The sequence below is a fragment of the Cavia porcellus genome, unplaced genomic scaffold (genome assembly GCF_034190915.1).
Source record: "Cavia porcellus strain 051 isolate PalLab524CR breed Dunkin Hartley unplaced genomic scaffold, mCavPor4.1 scaffold_2, whole genome shotgun sequence".
In the NCBI taxonomy this organism is placed as follows: domain Eukaryota; kingdom Metazoa; phylum Chordata; class Mammalia; order Rodentia; family Caviidae; genus Cavia; species Cavia porcellus.
In genome coordinates this window covers 132,049,692-132,077,361 of record NW_026947485.1, presented here as the reverse complement: position 1 = coordinate 132,077,361, position 27,670 = coordinate 132,049,692, and the positions used below count along the sequence as shown (strand labels likewise).

Here is a 27,670-nt window from a genome sequence, read left to right as displayed (position 1 = left end):
GATGAGGAAGGGAAGCACAGAGCAGTCAGATGCACAGATGGGATTCAAACCCAGGCAGTTTGACTCTAGAGGACAAGCTCTTCACTTCAATGAAGTGCTCATCGGTGGACAAAAAATGGAGAGATAAGACATAGTACACATTTGATTGTATGTGAACTGGGGCCAACTAAGGACTCTTTTACAACATACTCTGTAAGTTACTGGATATTTAAACTCTCAATATCTCCAACCATCTATATGGAAAAGCAGATCCCGATGGGTATCTCCATCATGGCCAACTTGTGGAAATATAAAATATATATTTTTAGGATAAAACTCTTTGAGTGTCCAGTTATTGACATCTTTCTTGGAACAAGCGTCAGGCTTTTACCAGGCTATAGAAAGGTACTCTTTTGCTTGCTTCATCTCCTACCCAGTTCTCATGGATTTCGGTACTCAAGCTCCTCTCAGGGAACTGGTCTGCTTGGGCTCCCATTTATACAACAGCAACTGTGTGCTCTCTGTAAGTGTCTGGGCCCAGCCTGGTGACTCTACCCTTTAACAAGTGAAGCTACCAATCACCAACAACAACCTGCACAGCAACCCAGGCAAGGGCAAAAGGCAAAGGATTCTGGGTTTCTGACTTTGTCTCCTACTTGGCTACATAGAGTTACCCATGGAGTCGTCTCCTAGTAGTGTAATGGAGTTACTTATAATTACTGAAAGAAGCTAAGTTTCCCAAAAGCAGCCTTTCCTGTCATGCCTATATGAGACCAAAACCTAGCTTCTTTACCACCCTTTGCATGGTGGGAAGGGTTCCATGCAGTGGCTACACACTACACTGACGTGAGACAGGTTAACAGGGGAAAACGTATTTCATGATATATGTATATAAAGGGTTCTCACAAAATGTGAGACTCAAAGAAGGGTCAGATTGTCAAGCTAACATAGCATTCTGAGTTATGGAAAGAAAGAGTGGCTTGGGGTTTCTAGGGGTGGTGGAGACAAGAGTTATGGGAGGAGTAGAGAGGAAATATACAGTGAATAAACGCTAGTTGTTTTTTTTTTTTTTCCAAATAATAGTGTCTCTGGTAGTGAAAGTCATCTTAGAGCAATCCTAAAAGAACAGGTGACAGTTTGTGTGGACTTGTTATCAACCTTCAATCTTCTCTCCTGTGATAAGATAGGTGTTGGGGGGGGGCAGGACCCATCTTTAGGCAGACAAACAGAGCTCGGAGAGCTCAGAGCTCTGCCTGCACTCCCCAGTTACGTTAATCAAAGTAACCAACATGGCAATGTGTCACACTGCAGGGAATCATCTTCTGAATTTTTTCACTCCTTACGCAGTTCTGTGGAGGTGGCATAATTATTTCTCTTACTCCTGTTTAATGCCACCTTCACTCCCTGGAGTGTTCTCTCCTTCCCCCACACCTGTCTAAACCTCCCTCCTCTGGGAAGAGCTCTGCTCAGGTTTGCCTCCTATCTAGCTTTTTCCTGATACTCAGCCCACATTCATCTACGTTCCCGCTTGCATTATGTAATTACTGGGCCACAAATGTAAAAGCTTTAAATATTTCTTTAACATCACCTCTGTCCTACAATTTAGCACTCTAATATTTTCACTAATTATATGATGAATGTATTATTTTTCCAGTCAGATCGTAAATCTCTGTGGGCAGAGACCTGTCGTAAACTTCTTTATTACTTCATATTATTAAGCTCAGGGCTGAGACACAGACTCTGTCTGTGCCACATTGTTGGTTAATTATGGTTTGCTGTTGTACTGATCCCAGAAACTATTTTTAAATCCTTTTCAACAGCGCACTCCAGGAAGTCCACGTAAATCGGAGGTGGCTTCCAAGGCAGATGTGCTACCATCCCCATTTAGGGCTAAGCCATAATTACTATAAAAATGCAACCCAGGCAAACAAGCAGCCAGCGATCACATGTCTACTCTGACTGGACTTCATCTTTTTTTGCACCCTCTGTCTTCCCCAGTTAGGGCATGGTTGCCACCATCACACTTAACCTGTGTGGACACCAAGGAGGTTCATGCATGAAAATTCCAGTCACAGAAGAAAATCCTGACCTCTCCATGCATTTTAGTAAACTTCACCAACCCACTCACTCATTCGGTTGCACTACAGTGTTTGGACTGGAGTGTGGTTGGATCCCAAATAATTTAAGAACTGCTTCCAGGTGAATAACTCTGAGTGGATACCACAGAGGCTACAGATAAGAGTGAATCAGAGTCTCTGCCTTTTAGAATCCCACAGTCTGCTGTGAGTTAAGTAACAGAAAACTGTATTCTACGAGATGAATTATCACCACAAGTTGTTTCATTCCTCTGGCCAGAAGGACGTTGAGTCAAGTCTGACTTGATAAATTTAGCTAAGAGTACCATATCCATTTTATTAGCATGGTTTATAGGAGATTAAGTGCTAAGTCACAGAGCAGCTAATGGAATCGGAGCTCAGAAAAGGGGAGCCTACTGGCTGAAAGCGGTGAGTGAAGGATAGTGGAGAAGGAGGTGTTTCCTCTGATGTGTGGAATAAATTGGATGGAAGGAGGAAGGGGAGAGATACAAAAAACAGTCAAGGTAGGAGGGAGAATTTCAACTGAGGCAGATAACAAAGAAGTACCAGGTGTTTGATGACAAGTAAAGAGAATGTCCTGGATGTGACTCATGGAGAATTTCTGCTGGAGACGGTCAAGCCAAGGTGGGGCGCATTGTAGATGTCGCTCTTGGTTAGCTGGGAAAGCCTTTATTATAAAAAAGGAAAGCTGAGGAGAAAAAAATGTAAACTTCACTTATAAGAGATTTTTTGGGAGACTTAATTGCTACTCCGAGAGCTCAGGCATGTTCAAATTTCAAAGCTGAAAGAAGTAAATAGCCATACTAATATCTATAAACTATGCAGCAAATTGTCTTCTTGTTGATACCCAAAATATTCAAAACTTCTGAATTCTAAGCAGGGCACTGGATTAAGAAATTTGATCATAACCCCAGCCTCAGCCATTTGATGTTCTATTTCTTTATAGAAATTTAATCACACACTGGTTTCCATGACACACGCAAAACCAAAGATGGACCATGTTGAATGTTACACCAAAAGTACTATTTGATTTATCTTGTTGCCGGCTTCAGCCAGGTTTTGCCCTGAGGGCTTCCTCCAAGCCTCCAGCTAAGGATCGCTACCACCCTCATGTCTGGTGGACACATTTACTGGATGACACATTTATTTTGTCCTGGTTGTAGGTAAAATCCTTATTCTTTAATGTCCACTGACAGAGAGTAGGAACATTTATAGCTGTGTGGTAATACACAGCTATAAATGATGTGTTCTACACTCCAGCTTCCTGGCCCACAGGAGAAACCACATCAGACCTGGACCTTGCCTTTCACTCATACCCTCCACCTGAAAAGCCTCATCAAGCTCCTCTGCAGGACTTAGTCATTTCCTTTTTTTCCTCTTGAGGTCCTTTCTTCATCCACCTTTCCTTGAAAGAAGAGACAGGAACAGGAGGCCCCTCTTATTCACACAGTTGGGGATATTTATACCATTCCTTTAAGCTGTGATGGAGTACTGCTGGAGGTTGTTATAAGGATGCCTATCCACATGAACGAACAGAACATGCTCGTTTAGTAAGGCATCTCTGCGCTAGAATCAGTGACATCACTAGCAGAGGTAGGTAGGCATGACAATGACTGAAGTTCCATTATAGTAGAGAGTATCTTGGGATAAGCAAAGAGCACAGACTAAACACACAGATCTAGGTTAGGTTTAGACTTTATAGCCATGTAATTGTATCTTGAGCTTCTATTATTAATCATTTATAAGTTGTATGTGATAATTTTATTCAGTGGGGTGCTGTAAGGAATAAATGAGAAAATGCATAGTAGTTGCCATGTAATAAGTACATGAACAGGGAGTTGAGTAGCCACTTCTTCCTACAACAGGATTTCTCAAACTTTGATGTGCCTACAATTGCACATTATTCTACGACTGCAAATCCTTTTAAAATGAAGAGCTGGTTCAGTATGCCTCGGGTAAGGCTCGAGGTCCTGCATTTCTAAGGAGTCACCAAGTGATGTCCAGGATAAGGCTCAGGGGACTGACTGCACTTGAGGTGGCAAGAGCTTAGCGATTATTTTGTTTTTGTTTCCATTGTTCATGAGTTCATAATAAAGATGTGTCTTGATTAACTGAGTAGGTGCCATCTGAGAACAAGCAGACCGTGGAAAGGAGGGCATTTCCAAAAGGATGAAAGATGTACGAGTCTTGCCAGTCCTGTAAGAAACATGGGGGAGGAGAAGCCTGGAGGTTGAACTTGGGGAAAGAAGTTTAAGAATAAAGGAGTGTACCAAGACACACGGTCTTCTATGCCTTTCCAGGAGTTGTTTATTCTCCAGGTAATGAAGGAACCAACAAAGGATTTATGCACGGTGGCACACGTGTGTGAGCCAGTGCAGCAGTGGCAAGATGGACTGAGACGCAGTCATGTCTGTGGAGACATCAGGAATATGGAACTGACAAAATGTGAGCATTTATAAAATGGAAAGAAGAAGTGAAATGTAAATTTCCTCTTGTGTTTCTGATTTAGATGACCGTGTAGATGATAATATCACTATCCAAGAAATACAAAAGGAAGGAAAATAATTCAGAAGACAGTGATGACCTTATGGAAAATACAGTGACTTGAGTTTTAAAATGTACTGAATTTGTGCAACACTGTTCAAATGGAAGTCCCTACAGGCAATGTTGGGGTCACACTTTGGAGAAGAGTTTGGGAACTGTCTGCATGTTATGGTATACAGTATCACAGAAATTTCAAGGACAGAAGTAGAAAAATAAGCGAGAAAAAATAAGACAAGATTCTCCCAGAAACTAGCATGAGGAATGAACAGAAGAAGAAAAACCCATGGGAGAAAGCAGAGGAAATACTTAGAGAGAGAGAACTGAAAAGGGAGAAATAGTGCCAGAAAAGCTTAGATGAGAATTTCTAAAGAATAAAGAGTATTTTTAAAGAACAAAGCAGTGGACATTAAAGAATAACTATCAAATGCAGCTAAGAGGAGACTAAGGTCTGAAAATTAGAAATTGGTGTTACTTGTTAAAGTAGTTTTGGTGGAGTAATACAGAAGGAAAAAGTCAGATTGTGGTGGGTTAAATACCGATGGATTTTTTTTTAATGATCACAGAGATTTTTTCTGGGAGATGAGATCAGTAGAATTGTGGGTGATTTTTCCTTTCTAGCTTTCTGTTTTGTTTTTGCATTTGTTCTTTTTTGTTTCTTTGTGTGTGTGTGTGTATGTGTGAATAGCATCATTTCCCCTGGAAAATGAGGTGGGTGTTTTTGTTTTATTTTTCCTTAATTTTAAAGATAATAAAATCCAACCAAACAAAACAGAGCAAAGCCAATTGAAACAAAGCAGCAAAACTGGTACAGAACTTCAAAGCAGGATTCGAGGAAAACCAACAATAGCTACCATAGTATATGTTGTTATCTTCCTAATGGTTATCCATTCCATCAGGTATAGCAAAATCAAACCAAAAATAAAACATAAATAAAACCAATCAAAACAGAATATTGAATAAAGCAAAACAACTAATCAGAACAATGCAAAACATGAGAACAATACTGAACTTCAAAGACAAGATAGAAAGAAATCCCCATATTTGCTATATTGCATACTGTCATCCTCCCAAGAGATGCTCAGACCACTGACCCAAGGCCTGAATAATCAACCAAACAATACAAGCATTGCTTTATGTACCTTTGTTGCTATCAACTCAGCCTGTCCTGCAAACTCACTGGTTGCTTGGGAAGGAGAGGGGCATTGATACTCAGCCCTTGTGCCAGTAGGCTCTCAGGAGGTGCTATCTGATTTCTTTCTTCCTGGAACGTACGCAGCAGCTTGTGTGGCTTGCCAGGAAGGCTAGCTAGTTGACTTTTTGCTGGGTCCTCCCAGTCCCAGGACGGCCAATTCTTGGGAGGTGCTGACTTTTCTCTTCCTGGAATTTGTGCACCAATGGAATCTAAGGAAACAAAAGTAGTCATATAATATTCGTTCTAGCAGTCTGACTATAATGGAAAAATTTTAATAACCTGTATCCCAAAATAGCTCCTAGATTGTCTCATTTAATTGATTGATTGATTGATTGATTGATTCATTCATTCATTCATTCATTCATTCATTCATAATCTAAAGCATATTTATGGCTACTGGGAATGAACAAATGCAGAGGAATCATTTAAAAATAGGCCAAGAGCTTGATTAAGAGGACAGTGTCCAAGAGAAGCAGCACAAATCATCTGAGCCTGTGGGAAGTTAGGTAGAGTTGGGCAGTTGTGCAGATGAATGCCTAGATATAGGGGTGGAGCTCATATACTTGGCGGTTCTAATTTATTCTAGTATGGAAGGCAGATTCATTGACTGCATGCACTTGGAGACTAAGCCTGTATCGAGGCCCAAACTCAACTTGGCTAGCTTATTTCAGCAGTGCTTGGCTCTCTGCTCACATTTACTATGCGATTGTCTATAAGCTTTGCTTATGCTACCTTACAAAAATAAAGAAGCAGTGGTTCCTAGAGCATCCTCTGATATATTGACCTCTGGAATTTCAGACAGCAAGCTGGCCTTCTTCCCTCTGCACTCCATTCATCTGGTTTTCCAGTCATCAAGAGGAGATAGAGATAGAAAGATGGATTGTGTGTTGTATGTACATATGTTTCACTCTTTAAAGGTGATGACATTCGTAGGGCCATCAAAGAAATCCTCCAAGGTTGCAAAATGAAAAACTCTTACCTACTGCTTTTATTCATGCAGAAATCTTACTTGGAATGTACCTTCAACCTCTTTAATCCAAATAGTTGTTATGTGCCAAAATCCTAGTGTTCATTTTACCTAGATAATTGTAAGTCCTCAATTTCCTACTCCATTTCTTAACCAAATGTCACTCAACAATGAACTGACTTCAGATGGGAAGCTAACGGCCCTTGCTGGCCAGCAGAGCAACACTTGCTTTACTGTCAGGTTTCAACTTTCAGAAGATCTCTGCTGAATTTTGAAGATTAACTTCAAGTGCAGATTCTAATTGGCCAGCTCATAAATCTTTGTCTTCTCAGAACTGAATGGAGAAGGACGATAGGAATAAAATATGGTGGAGAATATAAAAGTTCTAATTCTATTCAGAGTTACATCAACTGCTAGAAATACCATTTTGAATATTTTTAAACAAGTCAAAACTCTGTTAACAGTCAATTCTCAACTTGACCCTTCCGATATGTTTTGATTAATTCTATTATCACTTCTGATAGGCTTCAATTTTCTAAGTTTATTTCCTCAATACTTCTTAAATACCAAACGCTGCAGTTTCTTTCATAGATACAAGCATCTAATTTCTTGAGCGTCTCCAGGATTTACCCGCATTGCACCTCAGAAGCTGATGGGTGACCTAGGAGGGAGGTGCAGGAGCCCAGTGCTCTGGTAAACAGATTGCAAAGTGGTTGTGCAATGTTTTTGCTTCCATATAAAACTCAGAAAATATCAGTACCCTCTAGCTTGAAGCACATACAAAAATATATATAGAATAATGACAAAAAGCATAAACACAATGATGCAAACACACACACACACACACAAAGTTTGAAAGAAGCAAAACTATCTGGAAATCTGAGAGCTGTCTGTGTTACTGTACTGTCATAGGCAAACAAGAGATGCCAGGTCAAGGAGACTTAACAGAGAAGCAGACTAAATTGTTCGATATAACTCAGAGTCAATCAAGGATTCTGAATTTGTGCAAAGCTGGAATCTTGTGTCATCAGAACTTGTCTCTTTCCACCTCCCTGCACTGCTTTATATGCACATTCTTCACAAGCCAACTTTCTTTCTTGACCAGCCAGTGCCAAACTTACACCGATCCCCACAGTACTCTAGTCGTAAATGGGAATTTCCAACAAAAGTCTTAGTCTCATTGCCTCTGAATGACTCGACTTTGACCAAATCACAGTCTCATTGCTGGAGACTACACGACACTTCACCTCTTTTCACACAAGAGGGTGCGCAAACACCAGATAGGCCAAAACAACAGATGTCCTAGGCTGTTTTCAGATATGTGGGCTCTCAAGAGGTTAAGGAGGTAAATGAAGCCCTGGAAATTAGAACTAGAGTGCCTTGCATGAACCTTACAGGAGAGCAGATTTCAGCTCATCTTCCCACAGAACCATTCCAAGTCGAAACAGGCTGCTTCAGTGTTCCTGGTACCGGCCAGACAGGCAGCTGTCAGGAGGACTGGAAACCAATCCCAGCACCAGGAAGAGCTTTGCCTACGTGACCCACAAGGTCACTTTTGACTCTACAATTCTATTATCCTTGTTAATTTCCACAATTCAATTTGCAGTACAGGATAAACAAACCAACCTAATTTGATCTGGAACTTCTGCAGGCTATCACAGGTCATTTAATCTAAAACACATGGCTCCAGCCATTGCCGTTCTCTGAAGTCATCTAACAGACCTTGTCCTTAACAAGGTCTCCAAGTTACTAGTCTCACTGATGACTTTTTCCAGCCTCCTGCTTACTTTACAATTCCCTTTCATCCTCCTTTAGATTGGGGTAGAGGGAGCGCAATGATTTGTCTTCCTTAGTTTCTCCCTGTAAATCTTATAAACGTAAATCCAGATTAAAATTACATTGCTTACATCTTTACTTCACAATTTGGCTTTGGTTTTTCAGGTTTTAGAGTCCAAGAGCAATGGGACCAGAGACTTTTTACTGTTCTAGATGGTCTCCTAAGGCAAATTTTCAAAGATGCAAGAGTGGGACTTTTAAATTTGATATTAAAAATTAATTTGTAAAAACAATTTGATATGATACAATATTGTTGGAGTGCCAAAATCACTCAAGTGTTACTCATTAGGAAATATATACATGTGCATTAAAATGATATATTTTTAAATACTTTCAATGTGTTTGAATGAAGTATATTCTTTCATAGCTGAAAGCAGCCCCACTATACACATTTGGTGCTTAAACTGAAACTGCCAGGTTACAGAATGAGAGTGGTTTCGGCCAGGGTAAATCCATCTTTAATAATTTATGATGTTTCTTGTCTTTTTCAGTGAATGTTGTATCGATGTTACAGGAATTCTGGGAAAGCAAGCAGCAGCAGAAGACAGCCTTCCCCAGCGAGGGCGTGGTAGTCTATGAGTCTCTGCCCTCTGCAGGGCCGCCCTTCGTGAGTTATGTGACTCTCCCAGGAGGGAGCTGCTTTGGCAACTTTCAGGTAAGAAGCAGCTGTCAGTTCCTCAGTGAAGGAAACTGGGTTAAAACAGAACAAATCCTTAGAGTGCTAAATTGTCTTGGATGCAAGGAACAAAGTTACGTCACATTTTATCATGTATACCAGAAAATGAGGTAAATGTCCCAGTTTTTAAAAATGGAGGTGTGTTGTATGAGGATGTGCCCTGATATTACTGTATGGAAAGTGAATTTTAGAGTACAGTGTTTTATTTTGCAGTTAGCTGTTGGTCTTTTCTTTAAAAAAAATTTTTTTTGACTAAAACTGACCGTACAGGGAAGTGATGGCAAAGCCCTTCTATCAGTAGAATCTCTACTTTTGCAAATTTTGAAGTCAAATGTTAATTACTTTGACCCATCTACCACACATCAAAGCATGAACCAGCAGCGAAGTGCAGGGCATCCCAGGGTTTGATTAATCACGCGTGCTAAACTCACATTCTCTTCCATCCCCTGTCTACCCTGGCGAAACTGACTCACGTTCTCTCACTTAACTTTGCTTCTCTTTGAACTGAGAACTGATGTTCACAGGATTGGCTGGAAGTCATATGAACTAAGTCATATGAAGTCACATGTACTAATGTGTTTAGCATAATATCTGGTACATCATAAGTACTCCAAATACTGTTTTTATAATTACAAAGACTCTTTCAGTTTGTTCAATATTTATGATGGGGTGTAAAGGACAATACATTTCTCATCATATACCAACTTACACAAAGCACTTACTTACATTACCATCAATATCTGCTTACCCAACGTATGAATCAAATTCTCACTGAGTAACAGGAAAATATCAAGCCTGAGGACATGATGCATACCTTGAGGAAATCAGTGTACAAAAGACTTGGTAATAAACAAAATGATATCTAAAGGTTAGTGAAAGCACAAAGTGGAGAACTTCTGGATTGAGCAGCTCCCTTCTAAAGTACCTCATTAATGCAATAAACTATCTCTCTATCTTTAGTACCTTAAAAAGATGTTTTATTTATAGTTTAGGGACATTATGAAACTCATAAACAATCAAGTTATCTCTTAGCTTTGACAACTAAGAACCCCAAGGCAAATTTTAGTGTAGCTCTTTGCAGTGTAAATCGAGAGAACTTAAAATCAATCATTTTTAAGACTGTCATCATAGCTGGTATTGTTTATATTTTTATCTTTACTCTCCCTTTGAATTTAGTGCCTGGCTCATTGGTTTTATCGTTACCTGATGTGCCTGTTTTCCACTGTAACAAATCCTTTGTGCAGTGAAGAAAGTGCATACTTTCATAAACACACCCACTCACCCAGGCTGCCTAGGAGGAATCAAAGGATGCTTAGGGAGTGTAAATGCAAGTAGAGATGTACAGCTGAGGGTATCCTGGCTAGTTGGGAAAGAAAAGAGGCATTCTCTGTGTGAGGAATTCTGTGTGCACAGCAAGGAGCAAGAAATAGCACAGGCATGTTTGTAATTGTGAGAGCAACAGTCTGTGGGGCAAGACCTGTTGGGAAAGGATGGTTACACCTGCTTATCAAACACTAAGGGCCCAGCACACCTCGCACAGGAGTATGGATTTTACAGTACGAAAAATCAGAATGCTTGAATGTGAGTGCTACATTCAGGTGTCTTTCAGCAAGGTTTCTCTGACTTGAAGATGCTTTACAGTTACATAAAGCTAAAGGCAGAGAGGCTAGTAGGAAGTGAGTAATGAGTGCCAGGAAGATGAGCTGCAAAGCCAGACGAATGAGAGGAGGGAAAGGGGAATGAGCATCAATAGGCACAGGAGCTGGGATGACAGCGTAGCTTTGGGTTTAGCCACTGAGCAAAAAACAAGAGGAGGAGGAGCACATACGCGGAAGAGGAGGATGGAGCCAGTGTCAAGTACCTGAAAGTCCCAGGTAGAGATGTGCAACCAGCTGAAGAATATAGCACCTGAAACTAGACCAATGCAAATTGTGCCTGTACCTTTCTGAGCTGAAGTTATGGCTGCAGGTACCACTGCCAGTGTGTGGTATGGGGAAGAAAAAGATCCAAAAAATTACCTTAGGAATGGTTTCCAGGGGAGAAAAAAAAGAAAATTATTTCTCTAAGAAATCTGAGGATCATCCAGAAAGGGACAAAGAAGCGGAAGAAGGAGTTTATGGAAGCCAAGTAATGTGACATCATCACACAGAGGATGCAGAGCACAGGCATGGGCCACAGTGCAGAGGTCCACTGAGGTACACCCAGGAGCTGTGATAAATGCAAGGCCGTTGACAACTTCAGAGGAGTAATTCCAGTGGAAAGTACGGGCTTCAGTGACAAAAGATTGGAGAACACAGTGGCTTAGAATGAGGACACTGTCCTTCAGCAAGGATTGGAAGGGCTTTCTGCTATTCTTGTAAATGTGGCTTAAGAAGCAGGGGCTATCTAGTGTTGAAGAGAAAGCATGTTCTAGTCTGATTGCCATCAGTGGCTTGCAAACACCTAAGTCACAATTAAAGCTGGAAAAGACAACTAAGACTGAGACCACTAGTCATACCATCCTCGAAGAGCCTGCAGAGATCAGGCAAAAGCAACAAGATGAACTTCTCTTGGAAATAAAACAGCAGCAGCAGAGTCTCAAGACTGAATCAAAATAGTGGACTTAGCACATTCCTCTTCCTCTGTGCTAGTCTAAAATGCCTTAAAATGTCAAAGATAAGTAAACTTCAAAAATAAGTAAATTTCTTGGGCAACAAGAAAGGATAACAACACAGGAAGAATTGAACTCTGAGACAGTTCTGAAAGATGAACGTGAAATCAAACATCAGGTTCAAAAGTACCACACTCTAAACACATACAAGAGAAACATGCTTTGAAAGTAAAGAAGAGCTTGACAAACTCCAGGGCCAGAGAAACAAATGCAAAGAGCAGGAGGGTGTTCTGGAGTAATTTTGTTCGGCTCATCTAAGACTTGCTTTTAAGATTGCTGACCCAGGGAGCCGGTGAGGTGCTACGTTCCTCTCAGCAGTGGATTTTGACCTCTCATGAGTGGGAGTTGCCTGATGAGAACTATGGAATGAGGGTCTCATAAGAGAGCTGATGTACCCCAGACACCAGTGCCAAGGGAGAAGGCAAGAAGAGGGCAGAGAGGAAGTCCTGAGAAGGAGGCTTTCTAACTCGCATGTGCCTGCGGCTCCGTTGTTAAGCTTTCCGAGGGGATGTCTGCCAAACAACACACCTCCCCCCTCATCCGAACACCCCCAAACCTTCTCATGTAGGCAAACACACTCACCCAGGGACAAAGGTCTTATTGACCACCTAAACTAATAGGCTTTTTTGTCCATGAAATGTCAATGAACTGAAGATCAGCAAACATTTGAGAAAAGCCAATACCACAAAAGATAAGATCAAGCCAGGCAAACAAATGACCAAAGTAATTCAGATAACCCAGAGCATAAGAGAATATTACAGCGGGAATCCTCAGAAAATCTCAAGAGGATATTGATCCCTAAAATGGAAAAAAAGAATAAGCAAGACATAAGAAGTTAAGATGTGCTTGTCAAATTAGAACAGTAAAAACAATAAATAAAAGAAGAGCAAATAGATCAGTGCATACAGATGACAGAGAAATTGCTAAGGCACAATAAAGTTAAAAATATAAGGCAAATTTTTCAGAATTTAAAGCAAAAAGATAGATTGAAGAATACAGTACTGGCGACAGGGTAAATCAATCATAAAAGTGAATATTAACAAGAGTTCTAGGAAGAGCCAAAGACAATAGAGGAAAAGAAATAATAAACACAGTTTACGTTTTTAAATTAAAGAAGATCACAAGTTTTCAGATGGAAATGGCCCTCTGCATTGCCAGTAGGGTCATGACAAGAGCCATAGCTATGTAAGACTTAGAGAAAGCGTTCTGCATTTACACATTAGTCTGTATTTTAAATCATTGAATACACAAAAAGCTTTAGGGAGACTTCAGGAGAGTTGATGAAATGGGGCAAAACATGACAAACTTGGTTGACAAAATTCAAAAACTATGCCTTTGGAAAGATAAAAAGACAAACCTTTGACTTTTTTAATCGAGGCAAAATCAAGACATTTGTCTCACCAAGTGTGAGAGACAGGGTGCAGTCACAGGAGTATAAGAATACTACACAAATCATTACATTACAAACACATGACGTGGGCTACTTTCTGGATATCAAGAAACTTTGTATTATCTTTGCTAACTCTTCCCTTACTATAAAACTACTCTAGGAGACATAGTGTTTAAAAATGTGTGTTGGGAGAGGCGAATGGCTCCCTGCGAGGTTGTGACTTAAGGTTTAAACCTTTTCTCAAGCATTAGTGACTCTACAGCTGGTCCAACTTGCTTCCAGCTGTATCTCCCCAAATTCTCTCTGCTGTTGCTGGGTGCTTTATCCTAACTATGCATTGCCCATGCCTTGACCTCTTCCAACCACCGTCATAGTCACCCACTTCTGGCAACGGTCGCCCCCTTTTCTTCATGCGCCATCTTTCAGGACTCCACACAATGTCACATTCTCCGTGAGCATTCTTTGAATCTCCCTGCCAGAAATTCTTGCCTCCTCTGATTTCCCAAAGCAGTTATCTATTTCTCCACTAGTGCTTAATGATTTCTACCTTGCCCTAAGGTTACTTATTGCATGCTTTATCTTTGCAATAAAATGTAAGCTCTTCAGGGACAGAGTCTGACATCAAGCACTGTGTTTTTCTATAGTAAGTGCCTAATAAATTTTGTCAAACCAACACACAAATGAGTGAATAACAAATCTCAAAAATAAATGAAGTTAATGCCTGCAATTTTTATACGTAGTCATAGCAAAGGTATTCCACCTAATGCGACAAGGCTGTAGACTAGAAAGAAAATGTATTTTTGGTGAAAATATTGAAAGTAGATGAATTTGATGTAAAATTTTTTTCTCTGGATTTAATCTGAGCATATTAACTTTCCCGCCATCAATTCCTGTAACAATTTTGGCCTTATTCACACACAGACCTACATTTAATTTGTATATATATAATAAATGTACTCATTATAATCTAATTAAAATATAAAACATTTGGCAGATCAATGAATAAATGTAGAGAATATGAATCTGAGAAAGTCTAGTGTTTGTTTTTACTACCCTGAGAATTATGAATTTCCCTAGTGTGTCATAAATTTTGAGTCCAAATGATAGGACTTCCCCTAAGGTAGTAGTTCCAACATCTACTTTGGGCTCTTTAAAAAAGCAGAAAACAAAATGAAAAATCGAACTTCCCAGCAGGGAGGGGTCTGAGTGATTTCTCTGATCATTTCAGGGTCTCCTTTAACTTATGTTTAAATCATCATATTTTAAGGCTCTCAGGAGGATTGTTAACATCCTTGCTTAAAAAGATCCAGAATTTCCTGAATCAGATATGTTTTGAAAATGTATTTGGGTGGTTGGCTGCCAAATCTAGCCTCTTTACCTATTTTGGCTCTCCAAAATATGATTTGAGAAAGAAAAACCGAGAGAGAAAAAAGAAAATTTCTCGTAAAGCAACGTCCTCACACTTTTGTCAGCTCAGAAGCCTCCCTCCAGGCCATTTTCACCATATAACATTTCTCCCTGTTTTTGCCAGCAGTTGGCCTATACGAGCCTCCACGCTCATTCCTGCAATGCCTTCCACATAATCAAATGTCACCCCTGTGCATTGCAAATCATTTCACAATGGATTATTAATGCCAAGACATGTGCTGAAACATGGAGAAACCATTATGCCAGCAGTAGCCTTCTAACAGAGCCGCGGACGTCACCTCCAGGACTGCCAAGTCACTGGAAATACTTGACGTGGAGTATGGGCCTGGACTGTGGGGCTGATCCCTCCAGTTTCAGGGAGTTTTATAAAAGCTGTGAGAAATTTTGCTCATTGATTCTTTAGGAGAGTGGTATTCAGGCTAAGCTTTAGCCTTTTGATTACTCAAAAGAAAGCAGTCCTGTCAAAGGCGCTGGTGGACACAAACGACTGGGTTTTGTGCACCACAACCCTCCAGAGAGAAAGAGAGAGACAGAGAGACAGGAAAAAGAGAAAGAACAACTGTAACTCTGCCTTTAGATTAGGCCTTTACACATTACTCCAGTGCAGGAAACAAGAAGTGAACATATGATTTTATTTTTGAATTTCTAAACAATAAAAACTAATCTATTGACATAAAAATTTTTTTCAGAAAGTTCTGTTGAGGCACATTAGTAGTTATTTGTGTCTTCTATATAAGAAACCCTCTTCTACTATTACAGGCTTTAAGTGGGAATGCATGCCTTGTGAGCATACTTTCTTTCTGCCACTTTGTCTAGGCAGTTAGTTAATCCTCCCCTGGCCACAAATCAGGACCATGAAAACTTGCAGTAATTTTCATGTTTTACAATAAGAGCAGCACGAGGGCCATCAGATCATTGTCTGGCTCCCCTCTTTCTGAACTCAGAAGGAAAGCCACTCATTGTTTCAGCAGCTGTTTTTGTTTCCAAATTCAAAAGGCAACTGGAGTATTTTATCTTATTTCATGTTTGGATTTAAAAGTTTGTGATTCAAGTTCTGTTTCAAGTCAGTGATGTGGTCTTCCATAGAGAACCTGCTAAAATGACTTCAATTAATGAATTACACTCTTATTTTGAGTTTAAAAAAAGCCAAAATTCCCTTGGATATAGTATGACACGTCTGCGATTATTTATGTGTGTGAAATGTGATTAAATTAAAAAACGGGCCCTCTGGCTAAAATATGGGTGTGATAGCTTGATTTATTTATTTGTAGCGTGGGTACTATATCTTTTTCACTTACTTATTTTGCTATTGTTAGAATTGATTCACAGAAGTAAGCATAGGTGTAGACACAGGGGTGCAACTTGGGTTGGTTGTTTAATGCCAAGCACCATGTGCAGTTGAGATAGTCAGTATTTGCACAGGCAAACCATTGACTGACTTTTTCCCCATTTAGAACCAGTGTTTGGTGTTGTGTAACAGTGCCACAAGGCCACACAGGAGAACGAGAGGGTATACCCAGCAGCTGAACTCCTTGCAAAGCCTCATCTCTGAAAGGGGGCACTGAGTTCATTTAATGGCTATTGGATATTATGGCATTGTGATTTCCAAACTAAAGCCATTGCCTATGAAAATATCGAGAAAAAGTATTTTTTCCAAGGGTCTTACCACCAAAAAGAAGATAGAGGTGTTTAACTTTGTTTCACTTAAGGCAGTAAGCACACTTCACAAACCCTTTCAAAGTCCAGAGAATTACAGGGGTGTCTAAATCACAATAAACCCAGTTTATAAAATTAGGTTTTCCCCACAAGAAAAAATTTAATCGATTCACATATTCAGCTAAATGGAATTACAATTTTCTCTTTGCCAATAATTAAATAAGACCCAGCCTTAACATTCCATATTTCAAATAAAGACTTGGTTCCTCCCATAGGATTGGGACTGTTGCCCAACACTAAGGCTGTTTTAATGTGAAGTATTTCTGTCTGAAATCATCCGTGACCTCTTCTCAGCCTTCAGTGTATGTACACACAGATGTACTGCATGCTCTGAAGTGTAACAACTTCTCAAGGAGGTGTTTCCTGTTGGAAATCTCCCAGGAAAGCATCCTGTTTATAAATAATGAGACCCTAAGATAGGGAGGTTACAACCCCACCCCATTTGAAAGTCACTCCACCTAATTATCAGATTGTAATGACTTACCTGTGAAATTGGAAGTGCATATTGTTTTCATGAGACCTTTGATTTATTTCCCAGCCTCCTTCCCTACTTCAATGTTTCTTATTAACCAAAGTGAATGGAGATACTTGCCCTCCTAAAAGAACAGTGGGAGGGAGTGAAAGGAAAGTCTAGAAAAGTTGCCGAGGTAAAAAGAAAGACTTGGGCAATCTCCACAGGAGCCTCCCAGCCTTCTCTAGAATTTACCACTTTCTCACTAAGTTGCTGAGAAGGGAAAAAGTCTCTCTCCAGGTCTCCGTCTCTGTAACCCCCTTCCATCCTTCTCATGGAATCCTTTACATCAAAGCTACTATAAAAATAAACCAAACTCTTGGGTCCTGACCAATTCATCTTGTCTTCACCTTAACTTGGGAAAGGAAAAAGAATTAAAAGAAAAAAATGAAAGAAGGAAAAAGCCTCGAGGAGCACAGTACAACGTGTGTTTGTAACAGTTACTTTGGGCTAGGTATGTGTGTAGAATAGCGTTTGCAGCAGAGGTGAAGGAGGAGGAGGCCAGGTGGTTTATATTATGAAAATAACATTCTGACCCACCATGTGCCTGAAACGTTTCTTTCAGTTGACAGGAACTGGTGAGTTTTCTCTGAAAATTGGACTCCCAGACCAGTACCCTCCCCCATACCCAGCAAAGACCCCATTCCCGGCACACACAGAGCTCTAAATTGTTCCTAACATATTTGCCGCCAGGCTGACCTACAGAGAGACACAATATTAACTTGGGTGACTGAGTTTCAACGGTTGCCCTTTTTCACATCACCATCTGGAAGGGGGAAATGCTAATATATCCATAATTAGATAAATTGGAACACATGCAAATGTTCGTGCTTTGGCCAGGGCCGGCAAGGTCTTGAAAGCAGCAGGGCCTGGCTTGTAGCATTCTTTTTGCTGAGGGCTTGCTGTCAAAATGAAGCCGAGGTGTTGGTGACACTGACCAGAGCTGGCAGGCCATGTGCATAAACCCTGCAAGTCACTTGCTGGGACTCTGACTACATGTTGCAAAAAGCAAAATGTTCCCAACCACCTGAATGACAGATGTAACAGCAAAGGATTTGGGCAAGAATTCTCACCTCTCACAGTCAGTTTATTTAGTTTTACCACTGCAAAGTCACAGCTTGGTAGAAACCTTGGAGTCCATGTACTGCTGAGAGAATGCCACCAAAATATCACTGACCTATCCCCAAACCCAGAGGGCTGACATCTTTAACACCAAGTTCACACATAGGGACAGTTTGCAGCATTTGCCATCACGTGACTCTTCAAAACCTGCCCCTTCTACACTACCACTGATAGGCCTTGGGTGACGGTGAACCTTCTTTGGTCTTATACATTTTGGATCTGAAGACCTTTTCCCTTAGTCTTTAAAACACAGGTCTAAATGATTCTAGAAAGTTTTGTTTAGGCTGGAGAAAAGTCACTTTTATTGATACATTTCCGTATTTTCTATAGAAGGCACCATAGTTGGGGGTATGTGTTTAGTGGATCATGGGCTGTAAAATGACTACTGAACACAGGTGTCCTGCCTATTTTTTAATGCAAAGCATGGCAAAAATTAATTAAATGAGGACTACCAGGAAAGTCACTGCTCAGTCTCAATTGTGTGGACTTGACCAGATGTTTCTATAAACAGTAACCTTATCTGTGAATAGTTTTAAAGCATATCAGAACTAATTAATAATAGAACTTTTTTGGCAAGACAAGCACTCTATCACTGTTTTTCAAATTTTATTTTGAGATAGGATCTCACTATGTGGTCCAGATAGCCTTGAACTCATGATCCTCCTGCTTCCCAAGTAGCTAGGATTATAGGCAAGTGCCACCATGCCTGGCGAACATAACTAATTTCTCATTAGGCATAGAAATCGCATGTTCATGAGTACCATGATTTTATTTCAATTAATTTAAGGATTTCTGGTAGTCCTGAAAACTGACTATCTACTGTTTTACTTGATGACAGCCCACCAGTTAATCTGGGTTGGGTCTTGGCATTATCTTGGGAAATTATCACGGAAGAAAGGAAACCTGAGACCTCACTTAGGTAAGTCAGCAAGTTTTAGAAGAACTGCCTTAAAGGACTTTTAAAACCCTGAATGTTGCTTTTCTTGACCCTTTGGTAGAAGCAGTTTCTCTAGTGAGTGGTCAGCCTTTTGATGTTAGCAGAGGTGGATTTACCCTGAGGATAAAGAAACTTCAGCATAGTCTCCTTATTTATAACTGTCTTTCTCTTGTAACTTTATACTGCTTTTCTTAAGCAAGGTTCCCCAAATTGTGTAAGCCTCACACCCCACAAAAACTGATTCTGCCCCTGCCTGATAGAGATAAGACAGAGGCTGGGGCAGCATTTCTCTTAGAGGAGCCCTAGATGCTTCAGTATCCCCTGGAAAGGTTATTAAACACAACACATCTTCAGAGATTCTGATTCAGTCAGTCAGGACCCAGAGATATACCCATTTAACAGGTTCCCAGGCAATTGCATCCTGAACATTAAAGCTTTTGAACAATTAGTATAAATTCCTGGCCTTGGCTTGGTGGAAATCTTCAGAGGGTGTTCTGTGGGCTCCTGGCTGCTAGCTCATTGGTGATCTCAACTCCAAAATAAAATACGAAGGCAGAAAGAGCTGGGCTTTGAGGTGATGTCTTATTCAGCAGAGCTGGGACAGCTTAATGCAAGTGACTTCTACTCTTAAAGAGTTACCAGACACTAACTCATGACCTCACACTTACCAGGTGAGCACTTGAGCCACTGAGCTAAATTGCTAGCCCAGACACTTCTTAAAATTATTGATCAACCCAGTGTAGTAGAATCCCAAAGCTCTTGGTTCCGTACTTAACCAAGAACTCATATCCAGCCAGAAGGAAACACTGCCTCCTGGAGGTGACATTTCCTCTCTGGTATAGGCGTGGTTGGCCCTTCTTTCTCTACAGTCCAGGAGAGGATCAAAAAGAAAACAGTAGGAAGAAGAAAGATATTAACATGCTCGGCGGCGCATTTCCTTCAGTGAGCACAGTTCCTGACGACAGCACGTGCATCCTCCTTGGCCTTTTCTTCTGCATGAAGTCCAGTTTGCCCTGTGGGGATTGAAGGAGACACTCAGAATCTTATGTCCAAATGACCCACAAAATATCAGAGTTGCAGCTTTGTCTGCAGTGCACTGACTTAGGGAAGTGAGCCACACTCCATAGCCACTCTCTTTCCAACTTGAGCATTTTTATGAAGAGCAAAATCTCATAGTAATTAAAATCTGGACTCTCAAGTCAAACAGACTTGGGTGTGATTCTTGTTTTGTTCACTATTTAAATTGCATGACCTTGAGATGTGTAACCTCTTTAAGCTTCCATGTCTACAACTGCAAAATAGGGATAATGCCAACCTCATAGGACTGTTGTAATAATAAAACATGATAATCAACATAAAAGTGCTTAGTGCAGTGCTAAGCACATATTGTCAGCAATGAGGATTATGGTTATTGAGCACTACCCCAAGAGTGTGATAAGAGAATTCTTAATAACCTGCTGTAAGCACAGACTTTGCAATAGTTATCTACTGCAGCATAACAAATTTCCATTACCTGAAAACCTAGGAATATTCTGCTCCAAGGTCTCCTGGAGGTGGCAGTCAAACTGTCTTTGGGAGTTGCAGTCATCTGAAGGATTGATCCAGTCTGAAGCATCAGCTATTTTTTAAAAAAAATCTGATGTAGTTTAAATACACAGTGACAGCCTTCATTATTGAGCTTTTGTATCTGCACGTGGTTTAATTTTTCTTTTTCTCACTTTCCCCTCCTCTTCCTTCAGCCTGTTTCCCTCTTCATTTACAAAATCTTTGTTTCCATTTTTCCCTTCTAGTCTTTCTTTTCTTTTTCCTTCTCCTCCCTCCTTATTCCCCTTCTCATTTGATCATTTTCTTTAGATGTCCCAATAGCTATTACATATTTTGGACATTATTTGCACTTTCAGTTTCTCACACCAGAGAAACCATGTGACATTTACACATGAGTGTCTAATTCATTTTACCTAAGAGTGTGGTCTCAAGGTGTATTCATTTACCTAGAAATGTTTCAAGCTTGTACTTCTTTATGGCAGAATAGTACCACATTATATTTTTTGAAAACCTCAGATTTTCTTTATTCATTCATTAGTTGATGGGCATTTGGGCTGTTTCCAAGATTTAGCTGTTACACACTGAGCCATTATAAACATGAGTGTGCATATATCACAGAGGCATGATGCGTTTAATTCTTTTAGGAAGATACTAAGAAGGAGAATAGCTGGGTCAAATTCAACCTTGAGTCCTACTTTTTGAGGAATCTCCACACTGATTTCCACAGTGGGTGCACCAGTCTACACGCCCACCAACAGTGGAAAAGTTTTCCTTACAACCTTACCAACATTTGTTTTTGGTTGATTTCTTGATAATAGGCATTCTTTCTGGAGATGAAATCCCAGCATTGTTTTAACTTGCGTCTCTCGAATGACCACTAATGTTGAACGTGTTATGTATGTGTGTGTGTGTGTGTGTGTATATATATATATATATATTGCCTTTTATACGTCTTCATTTGACTTCATTTGAGAAGCATCTATTCATTTCAGATGCCCATTTTTAGGATTGGGTATTCAAATTTGAGGGGTCTGATTTTTTTTTTTTAGATCTTTGTATATTCTAGATACTAGTCATTTGAGTAACAGATAGATGGCAGAAATTTTTTCCTCACACTGTGGGTCTGGAGGGTCAACTTCTAATCACACTCAGAAGGCTATGGGAAGGAGATATGTTCCATGTCATGTGTGCCTTTCCACGGGACTGCTCATGACATGACAGCTGATCTTTCTTTGAACAAGTGATCAAAGAGAGAACAAAAAGCAGGACCAAGATGGAAACCACAAGGTCTCCGATACGCAAGCTTCACCATGTTCTACCAGCCACGTAAACCAAACATAATGCAGTGTGGCAAGGACACAGAAGGATGTAAACACCAGGGATCACTGGGGACATCTTGCAGGCTGGTTACCACTTCCTTTAAAAAGCTTTCCCAAGAAATGCCATGGTCACTCTTATTTCTTCTTGCTTTAATTTTAGATTAGGCAGGAGACTTTGAAATGATAATGTTTATAATCCACCAGTAAAAGAAAGGCATCTGAGCACAAGATGAATTCCTGGGTCTGCTGGCCACTTGGAAAGCACGTGCCTTCACATGCCTGAGAAATCCACAGCTGACTTGGGTAAAATCTTGACTATTAAATATTCCAGCACTGTACTTCCACAAAGTGCAAAGGACAGAAGTTGTCTTTCTATATTAACAAGTAAGAATGGTTAGTGGGTAAGGCATAGTTTACTGATCTGTATTTATGATGGGGTCTGGCTAAAAGGAAAATAAATTGCAAGAATAAACCATACAACATGGGAAGCCTAATTCCAGCAGGAAGTAGCTTTGAAATAACATCATACTTCACTCACTCCCCAACTGATGTCTTTGATGGCTGGTTTGGATGCCAATGAGATGTCCTGTCACCTGCCATATTGTATTTTCTTATAGTGTGGTGCTCACTGCAATTGCCTGCTCTCACAGCAGCCTCTGCACTCCGATTCAGCTGTGCCTTGCCTGCTGCTGTGGGCTACATTTCTTACCCATGTACAGGTACTTAGGGGTCTTAAAAGATTCCTAAAAAGTATTTTTCTTGCAGAAATATAAAGAACAATAGCAAGAAAGGTCCCTTGATGGCTCAGAATTTATTTTATGTACTTACTAATTGGTATACTTTCTCCCCTGTTTGAAGGAAATATTCTGTACCCTGAAACAAGAAAATAAGTAAAGACATGTGTCTGCTTTAATATCTTGATACTGTTTGAGTCTCTGTAGTCCTTTTCCATGCTTTCTGGGTAAAGGCCGCTTCTGTTCTCTGGCCCGACTGCACTTTGATGTCTGAAGCAGTGCCTTTTGGTTGTAAATGTATGTGGTGCCTTTGATCTAGTACTTAGCTGGTCTTATTTAAAATAGATAGTTTCTTTTATCTAAGTACTGTTTACTAGGCCTTTCCATCTATGAAAGATGGCTTAAATTGCTGTTATTTAGATAGAAAGTTGTCTCTTAAGAGTGCTCCCGTCTGATTCTAATTCTCTACATTCTAAAACCACACTAACTCTGGTAGATTTTTGTAAAGCTAAATTACTATTAAAATGAGCTGCTGTTACAGACATCAGGTAATACTTGCAAAAACTTTGCTTTTTAATGGCAGCTGATTTTTCCAAAGACTTATAAACATGTCCTACATAGGCAAAATGGTCATATTAGAGAATCTAGACATAATAGCCAATTATACTTCTGAAATCCAGATATTAATTTACACTTAGGTTACCACACAAGGCATAATAAGATCTTTTAAAAAAGAAGCATGTATACTTCATTCTCTTTAAGATAATTTCTTAAGCATTATAGTTGGTGCTTTAATGACTTATTTGTGGGTTTCCTTGGTGGCTTTCAATTATTCATTCAATAAACTATATTATAGGGCCAGGGAACCTAAACTTTGCCACTAAGGGTACTCACCAATCTGGACATGAAAGGCCAGCCAGACAGTAGAAAACAATGACACTGCAGTGTTGTCACTGCCCCTCATGGACACTGCCCTTGGAGCCTGTCCTTAAGAATGGTCAGGGAAACTTCCTGGAACAAGTGATGTACAAACTTCAGTGAAGGACTTCTGACTCAGAATACAGCATGCTACCCCATGCTTCTCACCCCAGCTTACAGCACAAAGTAAATCTGTCTATTCAGACCCAAATCTTGTAAGAGGCCTAAAGCTGCACCCAAAGTCCAATGTTTGTCAATTGCTACCAAAGAGAGAAACCCCAAACTGTTTTCCCCATGTGTATTTTAGAATTTCAGATCTATTTCTCACTTAGGGTTGTGTTGGTCAGCTTTTTGTTGCTGTGACAAAATACTTAAGAGAATCAACTTAGGGGAAGGAAATGTTTGTTTTGCTCATGGTTTCAGAGGTTTGAGTCCATGATCAGTTAGATCTGCTACTATGGAGCCTGCAGGAAGCATGCTACAAAGCATGACAGAAAGAGAGACAGGGAGACAGACAGAGAGAAATCTGGAACTCCAACTTATCTCTCAGAGGCATATCCTCAGTGACCTACCTTGCTTCCATTAAATTAAATTTCCTTAAGGTTCAACTATGTCCCAGGAGTGCCACAGGCTAAGGATCAAGCCTTTAACACACGGGGCCCTTGGTGAGCATTCAAGACCCAAACTATAGAGTCAGGCATGGTGGCACACATCTTTAATTCCAACACTTAACAAGCTGAGTCAAAAGATTGCATCTGAGTTGAGGCCAGCCTGGATTATGTAGAGAGCTCAAAGCCAGCATGGACTACATGTGAGATCCTGTCACAAATAACCCTCCCCCCAAAAAAATGTATGCAAGCACTGTGTTATTACCTAAAATAGCTCCTTCTGCCTTTCATTGTCCTGTATTGTTAGGTTTTGGAAAGATTTGTTTCTTCATTCTTCTTAGTGTGACATTCTTGCCAGTTTAGAAGTCATGTAATTACTTCCTACTGGGAACTGACCATAGTCAACTACATGATCATTATGATACATTGTTCCAACTCTTTTTGGAGATGTGGGGAGGAAATTAGAGGAGACCTGGAACTCAAGCTAGGTTTGTGGAGGAGTGGAGGAGATGTGAGCCTCTGGAGGACACAAAGGCGCATGCTTGGAGTGTTCCTGGGACCTGGAAGAAATGGTCAATGGAGGGCCGATGGGATGGAGTTGGGGATTTGCTAAATGCAAGTGGAGGGATTTGGCTGTTTCCTATTGGTGATCTAGAGCTCTTGAAGTAGAGAAGTTGCAAAATGAAGTATAAAAATTTTTGGTTACCTTTCTTCTTCTTTCATATAAGTTACTAAGCAAACCCCAAGAATCATGCATATTAGGCAATAGGATCTTCAAATGAGAAAAATTAGGCCTCAGATTTCAAGTGGCCCAGATCTAGCCACACCATGGTGGAGTCACACAGTGACAGCCTGGTTAAGCCATTGACCAGAATCTGGGCCTTCTCTTTTTTGTGACTTTTCCCCACTAGGAATCTTTGAGTCTACAGCCCTAGGTTCAATGGAGCCTAGAAGAGAAAAGCCATCATACAATGGTGCCCCCTAAAAGGTGAAGACCCTAGGAATAGCTTAGGTCTCATCTAAGCTGCATCTCTCTCTCCCTGGGCCCCCAGGATGCCAAACCAACAAGAATGTGAAGAATGGGAATAATTAGTTCTTAGAAAAAGAAACAGAGGGGACAGAAAAATTAGAATATGTCATGCAGACCCATGTGCCCAACTGGAAAGATAAGCTAGGAATACGAAGCATGACAACATATTGGGGAACACTGAGCAAGTTTTTAATTAGTTATTAATCATGGGTTGTCTGCAGTCTCTAACACTGAGAAAGCCAAATGCATTGTAAACTATCCAAACTGCCTGGACTATGAGCAAAGTAGAAAGATAATCTCAAGAAAATCAGACAGCTGCTACCAGAAGGAAGGTGAGGAATGTGTGCTGGACAAGCAAAAACAGTAGCTGTTAACAGCAGCCCTTGGAAGTAAAAATGTATAAGACTGGCACATTCCTGGAGAAGGGTCCTATGTGCTGATGGCCTCAGTGCTCCATCTCCATTAACTCCATTAACTCAATCTTAATCTCAACCCTCTTATTATTCACATTTCACAAAGGAAGAAACTGAGGCACAGCCTGACTCACCTGGACAAGATCTTAAAGGTAGCAGATACCTTAGCTGGAACTTAGACCCTAGCAGTCTGACTTTAAACTCATTTTTATTGTTCTAATTAAATTATCTGGTGTGTCATATAACACTGCACATTATTGTAATATAAGTAATTACTGCCATGAGTATCTCCAGTTTGTCTGGTTTTTTTCCTCCTAAATAAGGATTTCAGGATGGCACTGATAATGAATGTAAATAACCTAGCATACAATAGTAGCCATTGTTATTTTATTATTATAGCATGCAAAATCTTTGATCTATGACTATGAAATAAGACCAAAAGCAATTGAAGATAACAAGACATCTGTATGGTCTCTAGTGCTGAGAGAAAAATCTGCAGGATTTTCAGGGAGATTATCAATGGGTTTGAAAGAATAGGTAGAGTCAATAAATGTACGACTAGAAATGTCCAGAGACCCATTGAAGCAAGGATGAAATGGAAAAGGCTGAATCCTGTAACGACTCCTTTTCTCCTTCCCTTCTCAAGTGCTGCTTAAGTAGAGCTGAGGCCAGGAGGGATGCAGCCAAAGTGGCCCTAATCAACTCCCTCTTCAATGAGCTCCCCTCACGCAAGATCACCAAGGAGTTCATTATGGAAAGTGTGCAGGAAGCAGTGGCCTCCACCAGAGTGAGTATCCACAAGCAAGGAGGGCGGGTGCTGTGAACACTCAGGCATCTGAGTTCTGGGTGATGATACAGTGAGCAAATTCTGAATTCAAAAACACATGGGTTACATTTCTGCCCATTAAATCATTAGTTTTCAGCACAAAATAATACTTGGATTGGAAGTCATAAAACTGGAAATTGTTCCCCACTCTACACCTCAGTCATAGTCTTATCTTTCCTGAATCATAATTAATCAGGCTTTAAATTGAGGTAGATAATTTGATCCAACCTGATTTGTTTATTTGAAAGTCTGCCTTTTGAGGAGTGTTGATTCTTTTAAGGCCTGAGAATGCAAATAAGTGAATGATGCTTTAATCTAGTGGTAAATGAGCTCCATTTATCCCCAACTTAACTAATCATAAAAATTATTTGAGGTACTTACTGGGAAAGTGCCAATTACCCAGTAGAGTAGGGCTCTACAGTCTGCATTTTAAAGGAAGCACTGACTCTATTCATCCTGATTTGTGTGAGTTATTTGAATAATTGTGGTTAATATCAACTTGCTTCTTTCAGAGAGCATTGAAAATTTCTGTAATGGACACAGTTAAACATACAGTACTTTAAAAGCAAAAAGTCCCATGTCAGAATTTTAAATAGAACATTTTTCAGCACACCAGCAATTCTGGATTATTTATTTGTCCAATAAATGATGTGAAGCTCCCGATCCTCCAAACTTCAAGCCACAAAGGAAGCCCGGTCCCCATCCGTGACAGGTGTTTCCCTGTACACGCTCACAGGGAGATTTGGCATGACTTCAGGGAGTAGCTGCCTCTGGTCTGCCCTTAGCATTTGATAAACCCTGAGGTTCTCCTTTCCTGTTCCTTTAATAAAACTAGAAAATTCTGTCTCTCTGGAGGAGCTCCTGATAAGGAAGGAGCCATCATTTGACTATCATGAGTCTCTCCTCATAAATGCTCTTATCACTGTCAGGAGAGATTGCAAAGGAGCTGAGAAAGGAGGGTGGTTGTCCTACCGGGGGAAGGCAGGGAACTCTGCTCTGTATCTGGTCTGCAGATGAAAGGAAGCCTTTATTTTCTGGCCCTGTAAATTTCAAGTGCCTTTGAGGAAGAGAAGTTAGGAAAATGATGCCTGATTTATATAAGTGTGGAATTTACTCCAGAGCAGGGAAGGGCCCTCAGTGTAAATGTAATTTATCATTTTTTTTTCATGGAAATTTCTAAGGAAAGAGAGTATGTATGACTTGCAAGCTTCTGGGTGGATTTCCTCTGGGATA

The 27,670-nt window shown here is 40.3% G+C and overlaps 1 protein-coding gene across 1 annotated transcript in view; it reads left to right on the top strand.

Moving 5' to 3' along the window:
* Lix1 (limb and CNS expressed 1) overlaps positions 1-27,670 on the top strand; it is a 53,016-nt gene that overhangs the window by 10,890 nt on the left and 14,456 nt on the right. The window contains exons 2-3 of the mRNA XM_003479414.5: positions 9,106-9,269; positions 26,258-26,398. Coding sequence (XP_003479462.1) covers positions 9,106-9,269; positions 26,258-26,398 — 305 coding nt within the window. The remainder of the gene's footprint in view (positions 1-9,105; positions 9,270-26,257; positions 26,399-27,670) is intronic.